The sequence below is a fragment of the Salvia miltiorrhiza genome, chromosome 2 (assembly GCF_028751815.1).
Source record: "Salvia miltiorrhiza cultivar Shanhuang (shh) chromosome 2, IMPLAD_Smil_shh, whole genome shotgun sequence".
Classification (NCBI taxonomy): Eukaryota; Viridiplantae; Streptophyta; class Magnoliopsida; order Lamiales; family Lamiaceae; genus Salvia; species Salvia miltiorrhiza.
Genome location: NC_080388.1, coordinates 32854685 through 32882684, shown reverse-complemented (window position 1 = coordinate 32882684; position 28000 = coordinate 32854685). Strand labels below are relative to the sequence as shown.

Sequence of the window (28000 nt, the reverse complement as noted above, 5' to 3'; positions counted from 1 at the left end):
TAAAGAAAACCCTGCATTTATTTAACAACTTTTGTTAAATACTCATTTCAAGGACTTGACACAAAAGGTCAGCTAAATATTTGGCACACATTATCCTGAAAAAATTACGTAGGGCTGGTTCAGAACCATTGTTTGAAGGTAATACAACTTGTCTTATTGCTGTAATGTTTCACTGCGGTAGCAAGAAACACCAATAGAGAATACAACATCAGCAAAATTGAGTCAGTATCTAGCCTGCCACTTCTCAAGCGCCATGAACAAAAGCAATGCCCTTCTCAATCGATGACTTCAACTCTGGCATTAGAGCTTTCAGTCCTTCTTTCTCGAAATCAGTCATAGGACCCAGACCTAAAACTTCCTCCACGCCATTCTTCCCAAGTCTTACCTGTTGATACAATTATACAAGATATTGTTGGAATGCCAATTTGGCAGCACGGAAAACTGCACATAAGTTGCAAACTCGAAAGCCAAACGACAAAATTATCCATCCTCATGTGTGTGGGGAATCTGTAATAAACACAAAATGTAGGAGCCGGGAGCCCTAACCCCACCAAGTTTTGACCCCTATTTTTTAAAATAAAAAAGTGGTTTATCAGTGCGTCAAAGATAGTTGTTTTCCACTAGGAAAAAATGTGGACATCACATTAGGTTAGAGAAATTTGTGCGTGCAGCGGCCTAGATAACTTTTTACACACCTTTGATGCAAAGAAAGGTAGCTCTGTCACAGTTGACTGCACAAATGAACATTCTACCACATCCGGGACTCCATTAAGCCCTTTTAGGCAAGCATCGGCAAATATGGCCCCAGCATACCTGCACAAATATTGGGTAGTGAGATGCTAAATGCAATCAACTTTATACCATGAAAGAGCATGACCTAGTTGCAGACTATGCCAGCTATGGGCATTTTTAGTAAACACTCTAAGTCAAGATAATAATATAGGCACAAATATCCAAACTCAAAACAGTCTACAAAAATACAAGAAAAATCAATGTAACGCAAATAGGATCTATCACTTACGCCATTGAAAGTGTAGCTGATCCCTTTCCGGCCTTGGCTTCGACAACTTCAGTTCCACCATCTTGTGTTCTCTTAGTGAGAGCTGTAATTTCTCCAGCTGACAGATTTGCTGAGGGTGTGGCCTATATGGAAATAGAAAACTTTAGTCTCAAATAAACTACAACAGCAAGAATTAATGCCTATACCTTAAGTATCTTATGTATTTAAAATGGGGAAAATAGATTCATGAAAATACAGTACTTGTGAAAACAAGGGGAGAATAGTAATTCCAGCATGACCACCAATAACAGGTACGTTGACATCTGCACACATAGGGTGTGATTTAAGTACTGCACATATAGAAATACAGACCAAATAGCTAAGAAAAGCATTTTAGAGGATAAGAAACACACCAGCAACATTGGCTTGGGCCTTGCCCGCATAGAATGTTTTGGCTCTAACAACATCAAGAGTGGTTACACCAAAGAGTCTCCTCTCATCATATACTCCCTTGAGCTTGAAGATTTCAGCAGCAATTGGTACAGTTGAATTCACAGGGTTGCTGATCATATTGACCAGAGCCTAAATTTAAAAAAAAGACCACACAAACCATTTTACAATCAAAACACTCGATAAAAGCATAGGATCCACAGACCAAAATCAGTATTGATAAAAGATTACGAAAGGAAGGACAGGCATGTTACATTGGGGCAATATTTGGCAATTGCCTCACAAAGAGATTTGACAATGCCGGCATTAATCTTGAAGAGGTCATCACGGGTCATGCCAGGCTTTCTTGGCACACCAGCTGGAATAATGACCACATCTGAACCCTCCAAAGCAGCCCCTAGCTGATCCTCACCCGCATATCCTTTCACCTGTACATAAAAAAGCAATCACAAAAGATATGATCAAAAGCTGCCACTGATGCAGTGAAAAAGGAAGAATAACGGTCAGAAATGAAGAAAGCAAGATATCTACATAATTCATATGTAAGAAATCCTCATCATTCGATCATAGTTGGAGGATCAACAAGTCATATATAAAAATTACGAAGAAATTAATACATAGTTTTAGGTCCTACGGATGATTTTCAAAAATTTCACTATCAACTTATCGTGAAAAAAGAAAAAGCAAATATTCTAAAGAAAAAGAGGCTAACCTAATACAGTTACTAATACAGTTGAGATTAAAATTTAGCTGCAAATTAACTCAGAAAAACAAATAAACACAGCAGCAAGAACCTAAACTCGTTGTAATATAACGACTACAGATCTAAAACCCCCAAAACAGAATAAGTGCTCCAAAACCTCCACAAAGTAAAAATGAACAATCAAAAGAGAAATGGAACGAGTAGAACCTCAGATCTGGTGTTAATGTGGCTAACGTCAGCGGCGACACCAGGTGTTCCGGCGATATCGTAGAGAGAGAGGTGCGAGACCATCGGATTCAGCTTCATCAAAAGAGATAGCGGCTGCCCGATCCCGCCGGCGGCGCCCAAAATCGCGACCTTCCGTTGTTGCCCCGGCGCCGAAGCGAAGCCACGGCTCGACAAGTATGACGCCGCCGCTCTCTTCCGCAGGGCAGATCTCAACATGGCGGTCGTCATTGTTTGGAATTCGCTTGAGTGTAGTGAGAGAGAGAGAGAGAGAGAGAGAGAGAGTTTATGAGGGAAAGAAAAATGCAAAGGAGTGAATATCTAGGCGAGGCGGCCTTCTTTCTGCCTCTCCTTCCAGCTTCGAAGTGTACGCCCACTTCACCACTATTTTTTTCTTTATATTCGAATAATAATTACTTATTTCACTTTATATATAGAAGGGAAATAAGTTTTTTAATTATGTAATTAAGTTTTTAAATGTTTGACTTTCTATTCGAGTTAAAAACAAACATAAAAAAAAAAAACAGAATTTTCAAGTTCGGCTTAGTCAAAACTACTTCTTAGGGTTTGAAATAGTGACAGATCTTGTAATAAAAAGTTATGGATATATGGTTAAATGTGAAACACTGATATTTTTTTAAATAATAAAATATATGCATAAGTGTGTTGATTTATAACGGTATAAGATCTATAAATTTCTTTTATTTAGGATTGCTGTCAAAGGGTAAAGGGTAGCTTACTGTTTAATTCGACGAGTAACAATGGGCCGGATCTGGACCGGATCCTGCTTGGTTTAGATCCAGATCCATATTTTTTACTTAGATTCAGATTCGGTCCAGATCCATTGGATCCAAAAAATGAGATCAAGATCCATGAGATCCACAGGATCTCGGGTCCAGACCCGGATCCATATTATTTTTAAAAAAAATAAATTCTAAGCTAATTAAACATTAAAATAAAAATCATAACAATTGTCTAAAGTTTCAACAATCATTCAAGAATACAAAATACACCATAATCCATTTAAAACTAAACAATCCAAAATAAATAAGAACATCATAATTTATTTAAAACCAAACAATCCAAAATGAGAACATAATAATCCTAATATTGAAACGATCAATTTCTGTAATCCTCAAAGATGTCTTCCATATTACAGCTACTTTCGACATCATCAACATCCTACAAAAATTAAAAACAAGATATAATGAGAAATAAAACTTATTTCAATTGTAAAAAAATATAAAATGGATTAAAATCAAATACCATATCAATATAATCAATTTGATCTCCATCTTCATCACAATCTTCGGTAACAATAGAATAAGAATGTGTGTCCTCCAATTTACCTTTGAAAAAATAAAAATTATATTATGAATACAAGTAAAAGAGATAATAATAATAAAATTTAAAGTACCATAAAAGTAAAGTATTACCTTTGATATCATCAACCATCCAATTTTGCAAGCACATCAATGCTTCCACAGTTAGAGAGTGAAGTCTAGAACGATGAGAACTAACCACTCTTCCACCGGTGCTAAAAGCACTTTCCGAAGCAACCGAAGAGACGGGAATAGCAAGAACATCCTTGACAATTTTTTGCAAGGTGGGATACGTTTGATCTCTTTTCCACCAATCAAGAATATCAAAATTATCATTATCGGGCAAAGGATCATCATCCAAATAGTGCTCAACCTCACCCCTCACATTCACTTTCCTTTTCTTTGTTCTCTTAGCTTGAGCAAACTCATCCTCATCACTCCCACAATTATCATTAATCCTCTTTTTTCTTAATTAATTGGTCTTCACTATTGTTCCCTTCATTTCTCTTTTGATATTCAACTATAAGCTTATCCAAATTCTCCCTAACCCTTTTCAACTCCTTTTCGGCATCATCCACATACAACCTCTTGAAATAGTGCTCCACACAATCTAATTTGTTTCTCGGATCTAAAATGGTAGCAATGGCCAAAATACCATTCACATATTCCCAATATTTGTCAAACTTCTCAATCATACTGTCAGCCATAGTTCTAATGACCTCAACATCACTATGTATCCATCTCCTCAAAGCAAGTTTAATTTCACAAATCTTTCGAAAAAACAAATTAGAAGTAGGATGATTTCTACCAGAAAAGACTTTAGTAGCCTTGTAGAAAATTTCCAACTTCTCACAAACAAGACCTGCTAACATCCAATCATGTTCACTAGGAGGAACAAATTTCAACTTCGTATTCAACCTTTTCAATTTAGTAAAAACATCCTTGAAAGGCAAAGCAGTTTGAAGCATCAAGTAAGTTGAATTCCACCGAGTTTTACAATCAAGAACCAATCTTTTGGGTTGAGTTATGTTCAAAAGCCGACAAGCCTCATCAAACTTTTCCACCCTTTTAGGAGTGGACATCCAGAAAACAATACAATCTCAAACTTTTTCAGTAGCATGACTAATCACTTTTAAACCATCCCCAACAACCAAGTTTAAAATATGAGCACTACACCTCAAATGCAAAAACTCCCCACCTAACATTAGAAAATTACTTTCCAAATTGTCCTTCAAAATACTCATCATTGCATCATTAGTGGTGGCATTATCAAGTACAACCGACGAAATTTTATTTTCAATGAGTAATGAGACAAACAATCCATCAAGACCTTTGCAAGAATCGGAGCAGTGTGTGGAGATGGTACAAAACAAAACCTAAACAAACACATAATCTATAATTACTAACAAATAAAGAAGTGACTAAACATAAATAAATAGTAAATTAGCATTTGTAATAAATAATAAGGTTAGTACCTTAAAGTTCGATTGTGTAGAACCCACTATTGATCAATGAAGTGGGATGTCACTGCCATATAACCTTTTTTTTTTATTGGAAGCAGTCCACATATCCGTAGTTATTGCAACTCTACTGTCATTATGTTCAAACAAGTGTTTCAAAGAGCTCCTCTCCTCATTGTATTCCTTTACAATGTCAGCCTTCAATGTATTTCTTGAAATCATTTTGAATGATGGATTAGGACTCTTCACAAACTTTCTAAATCCAATGTGGTCCACCATTGACAAAGGATACTCATGTATCACTATCATACTAATCAACTCCTTTCTTGAAACATCTTGATCAAAGTTGGCAGGCTTTTCCTTTTCCTTCAATTCCAAGATAGTGCACCCATCAGCTTCAGTTTTAACCTTCAATTGTGTTTGACCAACTCCAATTCGCAAGTGCTTTCCCGAACACACTTTCTTTGCATGCTTAAGAAGATGAGAAGTTCCCGTGGAAACTTTGTATGACAAAACAACTTTGCAATATTTGCACTTCGCCTTTGTAACACCATTCTCCACAATCTTATCAAAGTGGTCCCAAGCTTCAGAAGTGACTTTCTTACTTTGTTTTTTAGTAACACCACTAATTGGATCTGCTTCATTTTCTTTCGAAGCCTCGGTGGTATTGTTATCTCGTTCAAGGTCAACAAAGCCTTCAACCACGCCGGCTGCCCCATTATTTGGTATTTGAGACTGAACAGTTTCACTATTTGAATTAATGGATTGTTCTTCCATTTTCTACAATAAAGCAAAAATGAACACAACATATTAATCTTAATACAACTGCACTGCCACATATAATGACAAATCTAAACCAAAAATGCCACATATAATCACAAATCTTAATACACTGCACTGCCACATATAATGACAAATCTAAACCAAAAATGCCACATATAATGAGTCAATGACAAATCTTAATACACTGCACTACACAACATGTTAAAGCAAAAATGCATAAAACCGTTCCCTTGGGATGGCCTAGTAGTTAGGGTGGTTGCCTATTGTCCAATAGGTCACAGGTTCGAATACTCTCGGCCACAATAACCACTAGGTGGGGTGTGTGTGTGATTTGTATTATTTTTAATGTAATTTCATCAAAAAAAAAAAAATGCATAAAACCAATTCTTGCTAGAAAACTAACAAATCACAAATTTGGGCCGTAAAACTAACAAAAGTAAAGCTGAATGAAGGTTTACCTGATGAGAGGATGAGCAGCGGCCGGAGAGGAGCGGTCGGAGAGGATGAGCAGCGGCCGGAGAGGAGCGGTGTTGCCATGCGCTGCTCTGCTCATCATGCCGAGAACCTGCTCTGCAGCAGAGCCTCCGCTCAAGTCCGAGACCACATATTTCGGGTGGGGGAAGGGCCGAGACCAGAGGTGGACGAAGGTCGACGGAGATGGAGCGGCCGTAGATGGATTGCCGTAGATGGACGAAGGGCCGAGAACCTGCTGCTCACGCTGCTCTCTCTGCTCACGCCGAGAACCTGCTCTGCAGCAGAGCCTCTCGGGTGGGGAAGGCCGGAGGGGCTGATACCGGAGGTGGACGGCCGCCGGCCGGAAGTTGGGTGAGCGACGCGGGTGGAGGATAGGTGAGCGGCGCAAGTGGGAAGAAGTAGGGTTTTGAAATCTGAAATTGAATTGTAAAGTAAGAAGTTTATGATTTAGGGTTGGATAAAATTAAAAAAATAAAAATATTATATATTTAATATTACCGGGTCCAGATTCGGATCTGGACCAGATCTGGGTTTTATATCTTCTACTCCAGATCCGGATTCGGTTTTTTAGAGAGTGGTCCAGATCCGGTCCAGATCCGTCGGGTCCAAATTTTGCAAGGTCCAAATCCGGAAAAAAGGGTCTAGATCCGCGGATCTGGACCGGGTCTCGGATCCGTTGTCATCCCTAAGTGAAACGTTAAAAAAGTGAAATATAATGTGTATTAAAAAGTTGGGACTTTGGCTGATTTAGCTTGATTCAATATATGGTTGGTTCTTCAAAAAAAATAAATAAGGGTGAGGAATATTCGCTATCTGGCCGGATAATAATTAGTAAGTACTACCTCAGTTTCGCCACACCTACAAAATGTTTTTTAAAAAATGTATCATAATTGGAAAATCAACCATATTTCAAGATTTTTTTATGTCAATTGGACATAAATATACACATTTATGTAATTATGCTATTACTACGACCTGATTCGGTTTCTATTTTAATTATTTGTTCGTTCTAATTGTTTTCATGTGGGAAACTGCAAACACTACGAGCCCATTTGGTTTCTTTCTTTATTCTTTTTTGGTATGTTGTGTTCATATTTATATTTACAGAATTTGGTGTTATAGTTTTTCTTTTCAAATAAATGAATAATTCATTAATGGGGTGGTATTGAATAGACCGTATATAGATCTTAACCCGTATCTTGATTCGAGCCCGCATTCTAATCTAAATCGTGTAAATGACATTATATGATTATACAAATGACACTGTTTGTAATTGACACTATTATATTATACAAATGACTAAATGACACTATAACATTGTAAATGACACTATATAATTTAATAGTATCAATTATAGACAGTGTCATTTGTGTAATCAAATAGTGTAATTTATATAATTTGAGTCAAGATACGAGTTCGAATCTAGGGATGGATCGGCACGGTATGCCAAAATTTTTTCGTCATACCGTATACCATACCGTAAATTGCGGTATGAGAATTTTCATACCGTTATCGTACCGTACTTTTCGGTATATTGAAGATCGGCATACCAAAATTTCGGTATAAGAATTTCCATATCGTTGTCGTACCGATAGTGCGGTATACCATACCTTACGGTATATCGAAATTAATGGTATATTAATATCAATATATGTAATATATAATACGTATATAATTTTTTATTATGTATAACATAATATATATGTAACCCTATAACTTTTAAAATTATTTTAGTACACTATAATTAAGTTAAATTATCAACTTAGATAACAATGAAATTATATATATTATGTATCTAATACTTAATTAATAGTTATATTATTATTTATCTTTTTATGAGATATATTGTTAAATAATGCATTATATTGTTTTTATTTATATTCAAGGATTTAATGAAAATATAGTAAGTATTTCATTGTTTGATATTAATTGCTTTTACTTATATTAGAAAATAACATAATTATATTTTTTTCCCTTAATTAAATAAATCAAATATTTTTGGTTCAGTTTGGTATTCAATTCAAATTTTTGATATTCGAATACGAAATTTTGTGATTAACTCGAATACAAATATGAATATTTTGTTTGATTTGATTAGTTATCAAATATGATTCGAAAATCATAATGCTCAATTAAGTATTTAAAAATAAACATATAAAATAGATATAAAGTAAAATAAACAAAAAATTAATATTTACTTAAATAAAAAATAATATTAATCAAAGCATTAAAACATTGATTTCAAATTCAATTCATACGAAAGTATTTCATATTTTGAATTAAATAGTAAGAAGTCAAATGAAATAGTAGGAAGTACTATTTCGATTTATATTGTTTAAAATATACTTGTAAAAAATTGAAACGGATATTTGATTCGATTCGAATATTCGCGAATCAATGTACGAATCGAATATGAATAACAAATAAAATTTGAAAGATATTTGAGTAACTATTGAAATATGCAATTATTTTTACGAATGTGAATCAAATCCAATAATATTCGCTTCAATTCGATTTGTTTACCTTGCATCTGTAGAATTAACTTATTCTAAAATTATAGTTATAGTCTACATATAATATAACTATATAGCTCACACTTATATAGTTATATTAGTATAATTGACTATATATTGATATTCTTGTTTCATCAATAACCTAGTAGATCTTGTAATTATTGTTTGAGTTTTATATTTACTCAATTTATTTACTTTTTAAAATTTACTTATGACATATTATTATCTATTAGTTAATTTTTTATATAACATGAATGTAACTTATTCTAGAGATATAGTTATTCTAGAATTAGAATTATAGTATGTAGACATATAAATATAGATATATATGTAGCTCATACTTGTATAGTTATATAATATACTTGTATACTTTTCAAAGTCCTTTAGTTAAATAACATAAATGCACTTTATTTTATATTTATTCAATTTATTTACATGTTTTTAATTATTAATAAATATATATTTTATAAGTTGTCATTAATTTTTTATTAATTATGAAAAAAACTTTTTAATAATTTACCACTAATATATATAATTTACCACTAATATATAATTTATTTTGACGGTATACGAGTTTTTTCGGTATATACCGTAGCATGGTATATACCGAAACAACGGTATATATCTGTTTTTCGGCATATATCGCAGTATCGGTATATATTGGTATACCGCGGTATAAGGAAAATGATACCGTTGTCGTGCCGAAAATTTTCGGTACGGTACAATACAATACCTATACCGAAATTTCGATATTTTCGATATTTTTTCGGTACGGTAAGTGCGGTATACCAAATTTTCGATATTTTGCTCCACTCCTATTCGAATCAGGATGCATGTCAAATTCTTGGTGCGGATCAACTCGATTGTACGATTCACTCGATTGTATCAAAATTGTGGGGTTCATCAATATGCGGCTGTTGAACGTCAACAGAATTCTGTTTAATTAATCAAATTACATTAATTAAATTCGAGAATATAAGTGAAAAAAGATAAATAATTGCAAAAGAGAATCTGACCACTTCTATTTCCGGTTGTGCATATTCTCTTTCCCGTTACAATCTTTACATTCCACCAAAAAGAAAATGAGGTCTCAAAAGAAAAAGAAAAATCGTAGTAATTCATATTTTCAATAGAGATGGAGAGAGAGAAAGAGAGGGGGAGAGAGAATCGGAAACAGTCATACGTCATAAAAAATCTCATTATGTTCTGATTGAAATTTTCTTCCTCCATTCTAATTTGGGACCTGATTTTATCATCACATATCCTTCAAAACATCATTACTTCACATTCACCAATTAAGGAATTTATCAAAGAGAAGTACCATGTAGAGAGAAGCAGACGAAAATGATATTTGAAGATAAAAACATTGACAACAAATGTGAAAAACATACATTATTCACTTCTTCATCTGCGCTAACCTGTTGATGTAACATGTAGAGAAATTGAGCAGGGTTCTAACTGCTGAAAATATCAACAACATCCTGCTCTTATCAAACCCGACTTAAAAACCTTGACGCCCAATGGATTTATTAGCATTAACACCGACAACTCTCTCGCACATTAAGTGCAGACGAAACAAGAGCTTGTCCAACTGTTCAAGGGCGAAACAACTGATACAAATCATAAAGCCCGTGTACCAAATGGTAGGCCGTGGCTAAGGCGGTAATCTGGAGGGCGATTGGCCCTAGCTTTGATGAATAATACATGGCTTGATAGACGCTCTCATTGGCCAAGCAAATTGGTCCCATTTTGAGAGTAAGGAAAGCATAAGTTAAAGGGACGGTGGTTAGGATGACTGCGCTTACTCTATTAGTGATTGAGACTGTAGAGCTTGTCTGGGGCTTATAGATGGGAAGATGAGGAGATAATGGTCGGAAGATAGGCTTTATAGGTTCATAGACACTCTGGATTGTGGGATTTTTGGATTTCGCATGCCATGCAATTCCTTTCTCAATTGAGCTTTTCAACTCTTTCTTGAGAGCTTCCAATCCTTGTTGCTCGTAATCAGACAGAGGACCGAAACCTAAGACTTCCTCAACACCATTCTTCCCAAGTTTCACCTGTCAATGTAAGCACAGAAACTACAGTTACACCTTCACACAAATTATATGAATAGAGTAGAGAATGAAGATATATATTCGCTCAATGTGTCTTCGATCAAGTTTAATTCCCTTTGCTTGCTAATCCTAAGATGATGGCAAACTAACATGATCAACGCTGTGAATGGTGTTGTCTTGATCACCCACAATCATTTACATCTCTGTGATTAGATTGCAAGCCAACAACCAGATGCAGTGATAAGAGTTCAATCATCCTCATACAAAATTATGTCTTACCTTGGAGGCAAAGAAAGGTAGCTCAGTCACGGTGGACTGCACGAATGTACATTCCACAACATCTGGGACCCCATTAAGCCCTTTCAAGCAAGCATCGGCAAATAAGGCCCCAGCATATCTGCATAATTAAAATTGTTTTCAGCACAACTTAATACAACTTCCTACCATAAAATAGGTCATGAATTGCAAATTATAAATCTCAACTAACAAAGCCGCATCCTTAAAAATCATACAAGGTAAGAATATTTTTAGTAGTAGCTATTAAAGAACTACTGACATTTTTTTTGAAACAGTCATGCAGATACTGGGTTTGAAGATCTTTGTAATGGTTGAAAGGCTGAGAGTACGAGAAAATTATTCTCAAGTTGCCAAACAAATGCATCTGAATTGGGTAGTAGCAAATATTTGAAAAATTTTAGAACCTTAATATTAGCCACTCAGCAATAAATCAAAGGTGAATATTTTTAATTCACAACCTCCACATGCACAGTACAGAGAAAGCATATTAGCTCCCAACACCAAGGAAAATATCCAATGCAAATACACACATACATACGTATCAAAATGAGATCTCAGCAGTAAAGACTATGTCACAGTGCCAGGACTACTTTTAAGTGCTACCGGATTTGCGTATGTGATATTAAAACCCCAATAATATATGCTAATTGACTAACGAGACATCATCCAAGAAAATGCCCTGTCAACTTCAAAAAATGTAAAAGGGCAACATGAAGCAAGTAGAGATTAATCACTTACGCCATCGAAAGTGTAGCTGAACCCTTTCCAGCCTTAGCTTCAACAACTTCTGTCCCACCATCTTGTGTTCTTTTAGTAAGGGCTTTGATGTCATCATCTGACAGGTTTGCTTTGGGTGTTGCCTGTAGTAAGAGAATTTAAGAGTGAACAAAACCCTACATATGAGAAAAATCAAGACGCTGAGAAATGAGAGAAAAAATAAGTGCAAATCAGTACCTGGGAAAACAAGGGAAGAATGGTAATTCCAGCATGACCACCAATAACAGGTACATTGACATCTAACAAAGAGACACGAGAGACAATTTTTAGGGAACAAAGTTCTAGAGAGTAAGACATATAATCATGACGCAAGTTAGCTGTCACTATTCTGCAAGTGAAAAGTGTAGCAATACCAGCTACATTGACGTTGGCCTTGCCAGCATAGAATGTTTTGGCCCTGACCACATCAAGAGTGGTCACACCAAACAGTTTCCTCTCATCATATACTCCATGGTTCTTGAATACCTCAGCAGCAATTGGTACAGTCGAATTTACAGGGTTACTAATCATATTGACAAGAGCCTGCAATGTTTTTCCATCCATTAGAGCCGTAAAATATTTACAGCCATAAAACAGTATGAGAAGGAAAAAAGAACCATGCAGAGGAAGACGTGTGTAATCATACATTGGGGCAATATTTGGCAATGGCCTCACAAAGAGATTTGACAATGCCAGCATTAATTGCGAAGAGGTCATCACGAGTCATGCCAGGCTTTCTAGGAACACCGGCTGGAATGATGACTATATCTGAACCCTCTAAAGCCTGCCCGAGCTGATCTTCCCCAGCAAATCCTTTCACCTGTACATGCAAGTATATACATAGTTTCAGCTTTTATACATCATTTTTATAAAACAAGGCAACTGATACAGTGGTGGACCGGAGAGTTAAAAAAAATAAGAATTAGTTCCAGATGCAAAGTTATCAGCACAAAATATATGTTAATCAATTTTAGAACCTAGTTGTCAAAAAATTCCTCCCTCTTGACTCCCACTCCCACTCAGAGAATAACACACATTATACACAAACTGCACATAGAACACATATTTTAACACACTAACAGCTACAGACACACTCACTTTATATACATCACAGGTTATACACTATCTTATACTACTAGTTTTCTAAATTCACTAATTCATAGTAAATTCACATTATATTACGCTTTTTTCTAGTACTTATCAAATTATAGTTATATTTTTTTTTAAGTGAAGTCTCAAATGTTGCATCAAATCAAACTTTCCCAAAAAAACATTATGAAACTTATGGATTTGAGATTCTCCGCACTAATCACGAATTCAAATTTAAGGGACTCTCCATCCAAACACACCCTAAAAGAAGAGAAACTACAGCTTCCACAAATTTGCCTTGACTCTGCGGCATACAAATTTTAAATATAAATCATAACTAAAAATCACACCTGGTGGCTCCCGAGTATAGTATATATATAGTCCATTATTACATTTATACGTGGCAGATGTGTGTGATAGTCTTGCACCTAAGATAATCCAGTGGGTGTAGCATACGTTATACCGCCTTTTGATATAGCAATCTCATTATTTATTAATATGATATTAATTATAAACCTGAGATGTTTAAACAAAACCAGCAAATGGAGCTTAAACTCGGTCAAAATCAAATTGCATATGAGAAAACTACAATAATAGATCCAAAACCAAAAATATCAGCCGGAGAAATACTCCAAACCCTACAATCCACCAACAATAATTGATCAAAAGTAATCGAACCTCAGATCTGGTGTTGACGTGGCTGACGTCAGCGGCGACGCCGGGGGTGCCGGCGATATCGTAGAGAGCGAGCCTGGAGACGAGAGGATTCAGCTTCATGAGGAGCGAGAGGGGCTGTCCGATGCCCCCCGCCGCGCCCAAAATGGCTACTTTCCGCTCCGGCGCCGCCCCCGATGAGAAGCGACGGCTCGAGAAGCAATACGACGACGCAGCGGAGCTCGTGCTCCGCCGGAGAAGTGATCTCAACATTGCCGCGGTCATTTTCCTCCCAATCTCGATTACCGAAATAAAGGTAGATTGAAAAATTCCAGTGTGTGTGTACGAGTGCGTGTGTTTGTGAATGGAAATATGAAATAGTTGTATATATTGGTGGTTTGTGAGTGGCAGGCCCAGCCCACGTCTCCATTGGGATTTGATCTGTTATGAGGAAAATTAGAAAACGAGAAATTAGTGTGGAATTAATATATAGAACAAGGGACTGCTTAACTCAAAACTATTGTAGTAATTTGTAAATCAGGATAAACAAAACTTATCTTATGGTTTACCATTTACCCAAAACTTGAAAAACCGATTTTTCTTTTCTCCTTTCCTTTCCTTTTTTTTTTTAATTATTATTATTATTATCTTGAATTTGAAATCAGTTGAAAATCGATATTGTTATGTAGTTGGAAGGTTTGTCATCTTTGCCAAATTTTAGTTATTACAAAGAAACTAGTACGTCAATTCGTGCGATATACGACAAATATCAAAATTAAATAATATATTTAAATATATAAATATTAATGTTAAATAAAATTTAAATATAAACAATTGCAAAATATGTTTCAAAATTAAAATAAAATAATTCACACCAATTACTCATTAAAATCCTAAATTTGAAAATATGAATTTTGAACTTTGTTAAAGTGTATTACACGTTATAATAAATAAATAAATATTTTCATACACAAACATAAATAAAAAGTTGTAAAATTTTAATGAAGAGGGAGAAAATAAAATATTTTATTTTTTATAACTTATTCATTTTAAATTCATTTTTGATGATTTTTATAACATATTAAATTTATAGTGCATATTGAATATTTTTTTTCACTATTCAAATTTGATGATGTTTAGAAAAGAATTAAAAAATATATAAAAAATAGTTGAAAAATTGGTGGGAGAAGAGAGAGAAAAATGGAGAGAAAAAACTCCATTTTATATATTATATAGATTATATAGATTACATTTTCTAATACTGATTTTGATTAATTTATAACTTTGGATTCTAAGAAAGATTTATATAAAATGGTTTCATGAATACTATAAATTATGAACTGCAAAAAAAAAAAAAATTGTAATGTTAAATCTAAGGGCAAATTCTGTACAGATAACATTCTCATACTACATTCATAATCCTTGTACTGATTTAGTCTCCAACTTCATTTTCAATATGTCATTTTCATCAGACCTATGCTGCTAGTTGTGAGTATTTTTCTTCTTCATTTTTTTATTTGGGTTAATTACCTTAAAGTATTTAAAATTTTGCTCAATTTAGTTTTGTACACAAAATTTTTACATTTTAATGTAATTTTTTTAGACTTAACAATCCGAGCAAATCAAAGTTGATGTAAGATTAATATGACTATTTTTTTTTTTTCAGACAATTAACATGACTAAGTTCGTATGCAAAAAAACAAAAATCGAAGACAAAAAAAAGAAAAAAGAAAAAGAGAAGTTTAAGCCAATTAACTCATTTATTAATGGACACTACCGCTGCCACATTAGCTTGTATTTGGCCGGATTGTTTAATTGTGAGAAATTATGATGTAAATTTTTTTGCAAGAAATTGAAAATTCTTGTACAAAACTAAAAACTGGCAAAAAGATGTGTATTAAGGCAATTAACCTTGTTCTTTTTACGAAGAGGAGCAGAAATACATCATAGGAATTGGAACTCAATTTGATATAGCAGTATACATAATTAAAACCCTACAATTTTCATTTTAGAGTATTGGGCACATTCCGTAATACAAATGGTTTAAGCTTTATATATATATACATGTCTATAAGAGTAGATTTTTAAAAGAGTAAAATTTTGAAGTAGCCAAAATGAAGCATAAAACACAATTTATGGCCACGCATTGAAAAAACACAAATTTTGGCCATTTTTATTGATTTGGACGATTTTACCCTTAATGAGGCGGACCGGGTAGGATCAGGCACGCGGGTCGCGTGCCGGGTCGGGTTAGGCACTTATGGCACTATTAGTGCCATAAGTGCCAAGATTTTACTTTGGTTTTATTTTGGATTTCCGTTGGCACTAGTGCCATAAGTGCCAACGGAAATCCAAAATAAAACCAAGTAAAATAATCATTTTGGGCATTTATGGCACTAATAGTGCCATAAGTGCCATACGTGTAGCATAAATACAGAAACAACAACATCATTTAAACCCTAAATGGAACATCTAAACCCTAAATGGAACATCTAAACCGCAAATGGATAATCTAAACCCTAAATGGAATATCTAAACCCTAGGGGGAAGTGTGCACTTATGGCACTAATAGTGCCATAAGTGCAGCACACAGATCAGATCAGATTTGCCATGGCTGAAATCGAAGGAGGCGGAGATCAGATCTGCCGATGGAGGAGGCGGCGCAACGATCAGATCAGATCCACCGCCGCCGCCACATCAGACCAGATCTGCCGCTGCCGCGCGCTGGAGAGAGAGAGAGGGAGATGAGAAAGAGAGAGGAGAGAGCGGCAGCCGCTGGAGAGAGAGAGAGGGAGGATCTCCTCCACCACCGCCGCGAGAGCTCCGACGAATTCTCCAAGCTCGGCGCCGCTGCCGCGCAGCCGCTGGAGAGAGAGAGAGAGAGAAGGAGATGAGAAAGAGAGAGGAGCCGCTGGAGCAGAGAGAGGGAGATGAGAAAGAGAGAGGAGAGAGAGAGAAGGGTAGAATAGTCATGACATACAAAAAATGGCCAAAATTTATATTTTTTCAAATGGTGGACAAAATTTGATGTTGTATGTTGAATAGGGCCATTCGGCCCTATTGTTTCTTTTTAAAATGGTCTATTTGGTTTAGTAAAATTAAAAGTTGTCCACTAAGATAAAAAATTTTAAAAATGGCCATTGTTACCATTTTACCCTTTAAACATCACCTCTATAAAAATTTGCGCAATTCATAACTAGTGGAATTCACAACTAATTTTTTTCTGTTGTGAATTCACAGAGTCGAATTCACAACCAGAATTTAATTCACAATCAGAATTTTTGATTGTAATTTTACTGGTTGTGAATTCACAACCAAAAATTTTTGGTTGTGAATTCACACCAGTCGAATTCACAACCAAAATTTAATTCACAATCAGAATTTTTTGATTGTGAATTCACAACCAAAATTTTTTGGTTGTGAATTTATAAACAGTCATTCACAATCAGAATTTTTTAGTTGTGAATTCACAACCAGTCGAATTCATAACCAGAATTCAATTGACAAATAAATTATATTTTGGTTGTGAATTCAAGTAGTTGTGAATTTGAGTTTTTAAAGTTTGAATTCACAACAGAAACTAGAATTTATTTTGGTTGTGAATTCGAGTTTTAGTTGTGAATTTATAGATCTGGTGTGAATTCAGGAATATTAAGTTGTAAATTCATAGATCTGGGTGTGAATTCAGGAATATTAAGTTGTAAATTCATAGATCTGGTTGTGAATTAAAAAATATTAAGTTGTGAATTTATAGACGTGGTCGTGAATTCAAGAAAATTAAATTGTAAATTCATAGACGTGGTCGTGAATTCAAGAAAATTAAGGTGTGAATTCATAAATCTGATTGTGAATTCAAAAACAATAAAAAAAATACAAGAAATTTAGTCTGTTTCTCATAAAAAAATTCTACCAATGAGCATGAGAGAGAGAGAGATCTAAACTACATAAATTCTACATATCTCTAAAGGAAATTTCCCAAAATTGGCAGCAAATGACAACAGTAGCTCCACGATTGTGAAATGGCCCAATCTAGTTATAAACTCATTATTGTAGCAAATATGAGAAAAAAAGGCACCAAGGAAAAGTTAGACAAGGAAATTATCATCCATTCATTCACTATCAATCCCAAATTAATCCCATTCATTCGCTAACGTGGTCGCCATCACCGATGAATTGCGCCTCTTCTCTCTTCCCATAACCGCTTCCCAAGCACTCCAATCCCTAAATTTATCCCCAAATTCCTTCTTTCTCTGCAACTCCGACCGTCTCTACTTCGACGATTTCATCTCATCCCTCGCCCATAACGACTTACTCAACGCCGCTCAGATTTATTTCGTCCTCCCTACCGCCAAGCTTCAGTATCGCCTCGCCGCCTCCGACATGGCGGCGTTGGCCGTCGAGGCCAGCCTGGCGCTTGACCAAATCAGCCGTCGAAAAAAAAAGCTCAAATCTACCCTACTTGGACGGCAATGGAGGATCCGCAGTCGAATCACACCGTTAATCACGGTCGAGCTCAAACGCGGTCACCGCGAAGTAGGGAACGAGCTCCGCCTGATGAGGAGGCTTTGGCGGAGAAGAAGGTGAAATTGTTGGGGGAGAGAGAGAGAGAGGAGATTTCAGGCAGCGGCGGCGACTTCGCCGGGGGAGCTGCCTCGCCAGGAATTTCAGGCGGCGGCGGCGGAGGCGGTGGCCGGCGACTGTCGAGAGAGAGATGAAATGCAACTGTGGATAGGGAGATGAAATGAGAGAGAGTAGAGAGAGAGAAGAGAGAGTATTTTTGATTGACCATTTTTTAATATTTTAAGGGAGGGGTATTTTTGACTTTTTGTTCAAAAACTGGCCACTTTTATCATTTTTATTTGATAGGCTAGATTTTAATTTTACAATATGAAAGTGGATAGTTTTATATATTAGCTCTATATATAAGTTGAAATATATAAAAAATGGTAAGATCCTGTATTGAAGAATATAATATCGTAAATTAATTTTGAAATAGAAGATTGGATTTAAGTAAAATTATTGGTCATGCAACGCCAGAGGAATAGCCGGTCTCCAAGTTGTGCCTTATGGGCTGTCCATGAGTGCAATGCCTACACTTGCCAAATCTTTTCGAACTACATCAGATATCGAATACTCTTTATGCTCTCTTGCAACATTCCTTTCTTCAATCTTGTGCAAAACCTCATCCTCTCTCAACTTTGCACGCTTCTGACTTCTGAGCATACATATAAACCGCCAACACATTATGTACACATGCATTAAACACCAAGAGAGAATAGCTCATTTTACCTCGGAGTAACTATCTGGTAAAAGTCCCAAGATAGCAAGAATATTTCTGACCATCTTTTCTAATGCAGCGATTGACTCTATTCGACCCACATTCACTTGCAATGAGGAATAGCCGGTCTCCAAGTTGTGCCTTATGGGCTGTCCATGAGTGCAATGCCTACACTTGCCAAATCTTTTCGAACTGCATCAGATTTCGAATACTCTTTATGCTCTCTTGCAGCATTCCTTTCTTCAATCTTGTGCAAAACCTCATCCTCTCTCAACTTTGCACGCTTCTGACTTCAGAGCATACATATAAACCGCCAACACATTATGTACACATGCATTAAACACCAAGAGAGAATAGCTCATTTTACCTCGAAGTAACTATCTGGTAAAAGTCCCAAGATAGCAAGAATATTTTTTACTGTCTTTTCTAATGCAGCAATTGACTCTATTCGACCCACATTCACTTGCAATACGAAAAAAACGATCATGCTGCATAAACTAATTTAACTTGGAGACAAAATAAAAGGGTGCTTCAGACATTGCCAGAAGTTAGTGAGGTGTTGAAATTGCAATCACGATTATAGTTTCTTGCTCAAGTACCTTTCGGGTATGTAAGAGATCATTCATGATTTTCAGTGGTTCGGAGATTGCCGCCAAAGCTACAGTAGTAGTATGAAGATCATCTGACATTGATATCAAGCATTCATCCTGAAATTTGTTGATGCAGGTTGTGATTTTTGAGGGAATTGAATCCTTCAGACTAGCCTCATCATGATGGGCCGTGATACTCTCACAATTATGTAATGTCTGCATCTAAATAAACTCACGTCAATTGAGAATTTGACCTAAGATCATCTCCAATGGGAGCTTTAAAATAGCTATTAGCGCTTTTTTGAAGTTTCCAACCTCTCCAAGCATGTGCCACTTTTCTGCTTTAAAATGGAGATTGCTACAGTGTTGTGCTAAATCTTGCACAACACTATAGCCATGCGCTATTTTTTTCCCTTTTATGCATTATTGTTATATTTATTATTGTTACAGTATATTGTAGTATTAATTTTGCATTAATTACAATAAATTTCACATATTAATCAAGAACAAACTAATTAAAAAATACTCCCTCCGTCTCACAAAAACATGAACAAAGAGAAATGCACGAGTTTTAAGAAATGTTAGTTGAGAGTTAAAGTTAATGGAAAATGGGTCCCACTTTAAAAGGTGTTGTGAGAGTAATGAATTAATTAAGGAAGGAGTGAGATTCAATGTACCACACTTTATATCCCACTTTGTGTTCCACTTTCAATTTTATGTGTTTTGTTATATTTTTTTTCTTCACTCTCAACTTTATATGCTTTAGTTTAATTTTGTGATTATTAACTAGGGTTTATTCCATCAATCTGGGGTATATAATTATTTTTTATTATTTAATTTCACTTTTATTAGCTAATAATAGGTTGATAAATTCAAAATCACGGTATATACTTTTTAAAAAATTTAATTTTTTGAAATAAAAATTAAATATAATCCATAGTATTATAATAAATTTTATTTTTATAAAAAATATTTTTAAAATAATAGATATAAGCATGGGACACAGTGGTACACATAAAATTGTGGGACACTGAATCTCTTCTCATTAAGGAAAAGTAGTGGTGGGTCATGATGTACTAAAATAGAAAGGTTCATGTTTTTGTGAGACACCCCAAAATGGAAAAACGGTCATGTTTTTGTGAGACGGAGGGAGTATATCTTTTTGATTTTTTTTGCTGTATAATATAACAGACAACTAGAGATTAACTAAAATTATGCGCTATTTTGGTGTTAAAAGCTGCTCTATAGTAGAGCTGAGCCCTGAGGATGCCCTAATAAAATTATTTGAAGAGTAGATAATGCATGCATTTTACTCTCAGTGATGAATGGCCAAAGCAAATAAAACTAGAATGGAGAAGGCCAGAATAATTACAGAGAAGGCAAGAGAAAAAATATATATGTACAAAATGGAAGAAAGTTATGGAATAGTTGTCACTTGTCATGTCTAGTCATGAGTTGATCCTTGTGGTACCTGATATATAAATATAGAAAACACGGTTTGAAGCACTTTCAAGCCGCAGGTCTGAGTAATTAATGAGGGGAATGATAGTGAGTTCCCATAAGAAAAAGCCTCAGAGCCAGTAGTCGATGATAAAGTTCTAGCACCTGAAAAATAATTATAGAAAAAAGTGACCCAACTACTATAGTTAGAAGCAATAAAAACTATATATGAACCGAATCATGATATGTTAATACAGTTTAGCATCGAATGTGTGCACAATATGAGAAAAATTGCCAAGAGATTTAGACATCTTCTCAGAATCAATGGTCACAAATCCATTATGGACACAATAGCTCACACTACTTTCATGGTAGGCAGCACAACTTTGTGCAATCTCATTCTCATGATGGGGAAAAACAAGAACCATTCCACCACCATGTATGTCGAAAGAATAACTTAAATAAGTAGCACTCATAGCACTGCACTCGATATGTCATCCAGGCCTTCCAGGACCATGGACTATCCCAGACAGCAGCCTGCAAAATATGCAAACGGTAACATACAAAATTGTTCTTGGAAGCCCCAAGCTCATTCCCATTTTCTGAGTTATGAAAGAGATTTTCATGCAACAGCCACAAGTAAGACTTTAATAGATTGCACTGAGATTGCATTAAGTTGGAAAAAATAAAAAAAGAAGCATTGAGGTTTAACTCATCATTATCTATTCCATTTATAGCATGGGTTTCTAAAGCATTGTCAAATTTAATAAAATGAATATCCTTGAATATCTACGGCATAATATAGCTGTTGCCAATAAAACATTAAGGTATATGAGCATTTATTCGGAGACACAGTTCTGTTTGAGGAAAAACACGAACTAGTTACAAATTGCAAGATTTATTCTGGGTAAATTTATATTTTTACCAACCCAAAACAATACAAGCTGATACCATAGAAATCCTCTCTATGTAGCTTAGTTCGAAAGAGAAAAATATCTAAAAAAAGATATAAATAATGAACACTTAAATTGAAAAGGACTCACACTGACGCAACCTTACTTCGGGTTTTAATCGAAGTTGTCGTATTGGTCAACGTACAAATAAATTTATAACCTTGCCAATAACAGGCGTAGTGCCTAATGGTAAGCAAGGGTCTATCCCACAGGGAGTTGGTGCATCTTGTCTCTTGTCACAAACAAAAATAAGAAAAAGGTTGGGGTAGATTATCGTCCTGGTCACGAGACACCTCTCGGGACTAAACTCAACTTTACTTGAAATAATAAAATAAACTGAAAACACTGAACATAAATATCAATAATAAAAGACAATCTGGTCAAGACGTCGAATCTGTGGATAATCTCTTACACTCGCTCATTGGTCAAGATATTCATTACAATATTGTGTCTACCGGTTATAACTTACCAATGGCCTATGCCCTCATTATCACTTGTCACGTGCACTTCCATCATCTAAGAAAATCTATTCTTAAGTGTGTTTAAGATAAGGGACACCCTATACCATTAAACCATCCCGACCTAACCATGCAATAGGACAGACACTTCAGAGCATGCAATTAAACCGAGGAGCATTTAAACCTAGATAAGCCCGATATTGAACTTAGGCAGACCGTAGTCTACTTCAATCTCCCGTGCCCGTAAATATTCTCAAGACGCACAGTGATCGTACACACCCTATAATCTTGATTTATTGGTGATCTAAGTCTACTCGATTAATTAATGGCTTGTTAACTAATCAAGTCGAATTAGACACTTGGTTATAATGCCCAGCACTTCGGGAACACAACATGCAATTATTTAAGCACACAATTAAACCTCACGAATTTATAAGTTCATATCTACATCATCTATGCCTTGTCCAAATTTATAAACTTAGCTAGACATAAAGTAAATTACGAAAACAAAAGATAAATAAGACATGGAAATAAAATAAAGTAAAATTACTTAATACGGGGAAATTGGGCAGGATGCTACGCTGCCAACATAAAGCATAAACTAAACGTCTTGCCCAAACCGAGACTTAAACATAAACTAAATGCAGAAAATAAAGATTTTTTTTTTCAGTACTAGCCCTACTCCTTAGTTCATGCACACACTCTTCGCTCTCACAAAATAAAATGGGAACATGTATATATAGGGATCCAGGTGTGGGCCAAAGGCCAACATGCAATTAGGGTTTTGGAGAATCCAACTCTGGCTGGAGTGTTCTTTTTCTGCCCGAGATAGAGTCCACAAGTGCAAGGACTTTACCTTTGATAAAACTCCTCCATTTGATCCGTTCATATCTTCAAGTTTTCATTCATATCTTCTCAGCGCATGGGAAAATGAATATTCCCGTGCATCTTCTTCATGCACCGGATCTGCCACGTCAGCATCTAGCTCTGGACGTCTGGTCATGATGTATTGCTCCCTTGTTCACCATTCTTATCTTCATTCTGCCCTTCTACATGCCCTCGATACCTCTCGTGGTGGATGCTGATTTCTGAGCGTAAGTTAGGCCAACCTCTTGGTTAGCGGCAAATAGCCTTAGCTGCAACACTCTCTCCCGAAAATAGCTCCAACTGCCCAGGGCGCAATAGAACTCCTCCTCTGAGCGGTACTACTTACTCGATCAACATCATGCCCAGCAGGTCAGCAAATGTGACTCTCGATCTTTGGATTGCATCCAACCTGCAGGCTTCGTTAGACTTGATCATTGAGGTGGCTTCCATTTTCTTATCAGATTTGCTCTATTTTACCCATTATAGCATCCACGAGGTCCTGCCAAACAAGTGTCCTCCCAGACACAAAACAAGCAAAAACACATACAAAGACTCGATCTAGACCTAGACACAATAAAGAAAAAGAGCACAAAACTTGGGCTCGTCACACGCACACACTTTAACCATGCTTGTCCTCAAGCATGCACGCGCAACTTGCCCAGAAAAGACAGAAACAAGACTCAAGACACAGGTCAACATAAAGGAAGAAAAACACTATAGAGAGCATCATGGCTAAAACAAGAATTTTTGAACAAGGAGAGTAAAAGTGCACTGATTATCAGATGGTCAAAATTCGAACTTGAGAATTTATAAGTTATCCTTTCCAGCACTCAATCTCTCATGTGTTTAGGCTTCTGTTTTCACTCAAGACAGATCATATCCAGGGCTCACCATGAAGGAATATTAAATTGAATTAATACTCGATTGCCCGATGATCGTTTCTTGGATTATTATTAATTCATCATACAACGATTAATTCCTAACATGCTCCTATGAATTTAACAGCTGCACTTAGGTGTTAGGAGATACTTACTTGAGAATTGGATGCACAGATGATTGATGATCGCGTCGAATGATTCAGACTCCAGCTCTGATCTTCTCGACTGTATCCCGCTCAATTCCCAACGTTGGATGGACAACGAGCTATGGAAATTCCCAAGACAGAAAAGCTTCTCACGTTTTTCTGCGCCTCCTCTGCTCTCAAAAACCCTAATTTTATCAGTGTATTTTCCTGAGAGCTGACAGCTGTATTTAATAGAGAATTAAATACGTATGGGGCGCTTCTTTCTTTGTGATAGGCGATTTCTGCCCTACTTGGGCTAGGAGACATTGGGCCAGCCCAGGGACCAGATACAAGGAATAAAGATGGGCCTCAAATAAATTAATTTATCTATGGTCAGCCCAGACCATAATTAATTTATAAATATCAGTTCATTCCACTAGAGAACCGATACTGACTTACCCCTTTATTGCCGGTGATGAGTCGGGGCTTGTATTTAGACTTATTAAATCTCCGTATTTAAAATATCCGACATCCATTAATTAATTAGAGCTCTGACAGCTTAAATTAATTAATCTCTTAATAATTCCTTAAGCAGTACCACTCAATCTTTATTATTACGCCTGAACTTAATCAACCTGCAGGGTTTAGCGTAATAAACCTTATTGAGCTCCTTAAGGGGATGTCATTATCCTATACCGGATACGGGTACTAATACAGATAATCAAATATCATATATTAACCGCTATCACCCAAGATACAGAGTACTCGAGTTAGTATTTAACTCTCGCCCATAGTAAGTCAAAGTGATATACGAATTAACATATATATCTGAATACTTATTAGTATTAAGATTTATGAGTCACCGAGATCTTGATTCTTCACTTAAGTCAGATAGAAGAATACATCTCAACTGTTGGTCCTATCAATACGTAATGACGTACCAGTATAGACAAGTAGCCAAGACAAACTACTTCCATCTATACTGCAGCCTAAACCAATAACTTGTCCTAGAGTTATTTCGGCTGTGATCATATTATATCTCTTAAGGTTATTCCAATTATATGGTCTTCTGTGATCTACAACACACCATATAATCTACTTATACAGAGATAAAGAACATACATATGCAATCATGAACACAATCAGATAGGAGATAAGAATAGTGAATAACAGGAATCATTGTATACAAGCATAAAGTTCTTGCTTTCAGTATACAAATCCAACAATCTCCCACTTATACTAAAGCAAAACTTTTAGTATACAATGTGTCTAAATACTAGCTATTACAAGACTTCACTTCATCTCTCCCACTTATACTGAAAGTTTTTCTCTAAGTGGGTGGCATCAACCGCAATCCCATCCCTCGAGCATGCTTCTCATAGGTCTTTTGCGGTAAGCTTTTCGTGAAAGGATCAGCTAGGTTCTCCAATGTATCAATCTTCTCTACTAGCACATCTCCTCTGTTTACGATTTCTCGTATGATGTGGTACTTTCTCTCTATGTGTTTTGACGCCTTGTGGCTCCTGGGTTCCTTAGAATTTGCCACTGCACCCGAGTTATCACAATAAATTATGATACTCTTAGGCAAATGAGGGACCACTCCTAGATCCAAGAGGTAGTTCCGGAACCATACAGCCTCCTTAGCAGCTTCCGAAGCAGCTACATACTCGGCTTCCATGGTGGAGTCTGCAATGCACTTCTGCTTTGCACTCCGCCACGATACGGCTCCACCTCCCAAGGTAAACACATAACCAGAGGTAGATCTCTTCTCATCCCGGTCAGCCTAGAAATCCGAATCGGTGTAACCCAAAGGAAATAGACTGTCTGACTGGTAAACTAGCCTATAATCTCGAGTCCGTTTCAGGTACTTGAGAATATGCTTTACCGCAGTCCAGTGTCCTGGTCCAGGGTTCGACTGATATCTTGCAACCATGCCAACGACATAGCAAATATCAGGTCTCGTGCATAGCATCGCATACATGAGGCTACCTACGGCGGAAGCATAGGGTATCTTCCTCATCTCCTCAACCTCACTAGGCGTCTTAGGACACATGTCCTTAGAAAGAGGAATGCCATGTCTAAAAGGTAGCAAGCCTTTCTTGGCATTTTGCATGCTAAAACGAGCAATCACAGTATCAATGTAAGACGCTTGAGATAAGCTCAACATCCTTTTCTGGCGATCACAAACGACCTTGATCCCCAGGATGTACGCTGCATCTCCTAAGTCTTTCATTTGAAACTGTTCGGATAACCACTTCTTTATGTCCGATAATAGCTCAACATTGTTGCCAATGAGGAGGATATCATCTACATAAAGTGCAAGGAAAACCACGTCACCATTGGCATCTAAACGGTACACGCAACTTTCGTTCTCACAACGAGTAAATCCGTAGGATTTAATGACCTCGTCAAAACGTTTGTTCCATGACCTCGAAGCTTGCTTAAGTCCATAAATGGACTTCTTAAGCTTCCACACAAGATGCTCTTCGCCCTTCTTCACAAACCCTTCAGGTTGCTGCATATAGATGTCCCTTCCTTCTTCAAGGAAACCGTTTAGGAAAGCGGTCTTGACATCCATTTGCCAAATCTCAAGGTTCATGTGGGCTGCTATGGCAAGGAGTATTCGGATAGACTTGAGCATGGCAACCGGCGAGAAGGTCTCATCATAATCTATACCCTGTTCCTGGGTATAACCTTTCGCCACCAGTCTAGCTTTAAAAGCTGCGACTTCACCATCCGAATCTCTCTTTCTCTTGTATACCCACCTACTACCTATAGCTAAAAAGCCATCTGGTAGTTCGGTCTTCTCGTATACATCCATAGCACCCATGGATTCTATCTCAGAAACCATGGCCTCGTACCAAGAATCTGCATCTTGATCTTTCATCGCTTGTCTATAGTTATCAGGGTCGACATCCTTTTGTTCATCAACAGGGAGTAGATCCGAAGATTCTCCCAAGAACATAAATCGATCGGGTTGAACTACAACCCTCCCACTACGACGAAGCGGTGGTGGTACAGTTGTGACAATGGTTTGTGCAGTGTCCTGTGGTGCATTCACTTGCACACTTGGCTGGGGTGATGGATTCGCCTGTCCATTGCCTTCGATTTCTTGAAGGACAATCTCGGACTTAGACTTGTGATTATTTATAAAATCCTGTTCCAAGTATCGTGCGTTGGTGCTAACAACCACTTTCTGATCCTTAGGATTATAAAAATAACCACCTTTCGTTTCTTTTGGATATCCTACAAACAGCATTACCTCGCATCTAGGATCCAACTTTCTTGCCTCTTTGTCAAGCACGTATGCAGGACAACCCCATATCCTCACATGGCTCAGGCTAGGTATTCGACCTGACCATAGTTCAATGGGAGTCTTAGGCACAGATTTGGACGGCACTAGATTCAGCATGTAAGCCGCTGTTTCCAAGGCATATCCCCAAAACGAAATAGGCAACGATGCATAACTCATCATAGATCGCACCATTTCCAAAAGAGTTCTATTTCTTCTCTCCGCTACACCATTCTGTTGGGGAGTACCAGGTGCAGTCAATTGGGATGTAATCCCAGAATCTGACAAGTATTGCAAGAATTCGTTTCCGAGGTATTCGCCACCGCGATCAGACCG

The 28000-nt window shown here is 36.5% G+C and overlaps 2 protein-coding genes, 1 long non-coding RNA gene and 1 pseudogene across 3 annotated transcripts; all 4 read right to left on the bottom strand.

Annotated features, from left to right (window-relative positions):
• Positions 1-2992, bottom strand: LOC131012055 (malate dehydrogenase, mitochondrial-like). Its single transcript, XM_057939956.1, has 7 exons — positions 2361-2992; positions 1705-1878; positions 1414-1582; positions 1262-1323; positions 1022-1143; positions 696-813; positions 1-385 (listed from the first exon to the last, which is right to left on the bottom strand). The coding sequence occupies exons 1-7, from the start codon at positions 2607-2609 to the stop codon at positions 245-247; spliced, it is 1035 nt and encodes a 344-aa protein (XP_057795939.1). The 5' UTR covers positions 2610-2992; the 3' UTR covers positions 1-244.
• Positions 2993-3349: 357 nt separating this feature from the next.
• LOC131012054 (uncharacterized) lies at positions 3350-5929 on the bottom strand. The gene is made up of 3 exons (XR_009097177.1): positions 3815-5929; positions 3645-3727; positions 3350-3560 (listed from the first exon to the last, which is right to left on the bottom strand). It is a non-coding gene; the product is annotated as an uncharacterized LOC131012054 (long non-coding RNA).
• Positions 5930-10255: 4326 nt separating this feature from the next.
• On the bottom strand, positions 10256-14200 carry LOC131012052 (malate dehydrogenase, mitochondrial-like). Its single transcript, XM_057939955.1, has 7 exons — positions 13808-14200; positions 12687-12860; positions 12415-12583; positions 12239-12300; positions 12023-12144; positions 11267-11384; positions 10256-10990 (listed from the first exon to the last, which is right to left on the bottom strand). Exons 1-7 carry the CDS (start codon positions 14066-14068, stop codon positions 10526-10528), a joined length of 1371 nt encoding a protein of 456 aa, XP_057795938.1. The 5' UTR covers positions 14069-14200; the 3' UTR covers positions 10256-10525.
• A 4599-nt stretch (positions 14201-18799) lies between these two features.
• On the bottom strand, positions 18800-27784 carry LOC131008322 (cysteine--tRNA ligase, chloroplastic/mitochondrial-like; annotated as a pseudogene).
• Positions 27785-28000: the final 216 nt, after the last annotated feature.

Bases quoted from the DNA above. Each gene is read 5' to 3' on its own strand.
- LOC131012052 (XM_057939955.1), bottom strand. From the start codon at position 14,068: ATGACCGCGGCAATGTTGAGATCACTTCTCCGGCGGAGCACGAGCTCC. The intron at 12,584-12,686 runs GTATGATTACAC...AAAACATTGCAG, and splicing joins TTGCCAAATATTGCCCCAAT to GCTCTTGTCAATATGATTAG. The intron at 12,145-12,238 runs GTACTGATTTGC...CTCTTACTACAG, and splicing joins TTCTTCCCTTGTTTTCCCAG to GCAACACCCAAAGCAAACCT.
- LOC131012055 (XM_057939956.1), bottom strand. From the start codon at position 2,609: ATGACGACCGCCATGTTGAGATCTGCCCTGCGGAAGAGAGCGGCGGCG. The intron at 1,583-1,704 runs GTAACATGCCTG...TTTTAAATTTAG, and splicing joins TTGCCAAATATTGCCCCAAT to GCTCTGGTCAATATGATCAG. The intron at 1,324-1,413 runs GTGTGTTTCTTA...CTATGTGTGCAG, and splicing joins GGCCCAAGCCAATGTTGCTG to ATGTCAACGTACCTGTTATT.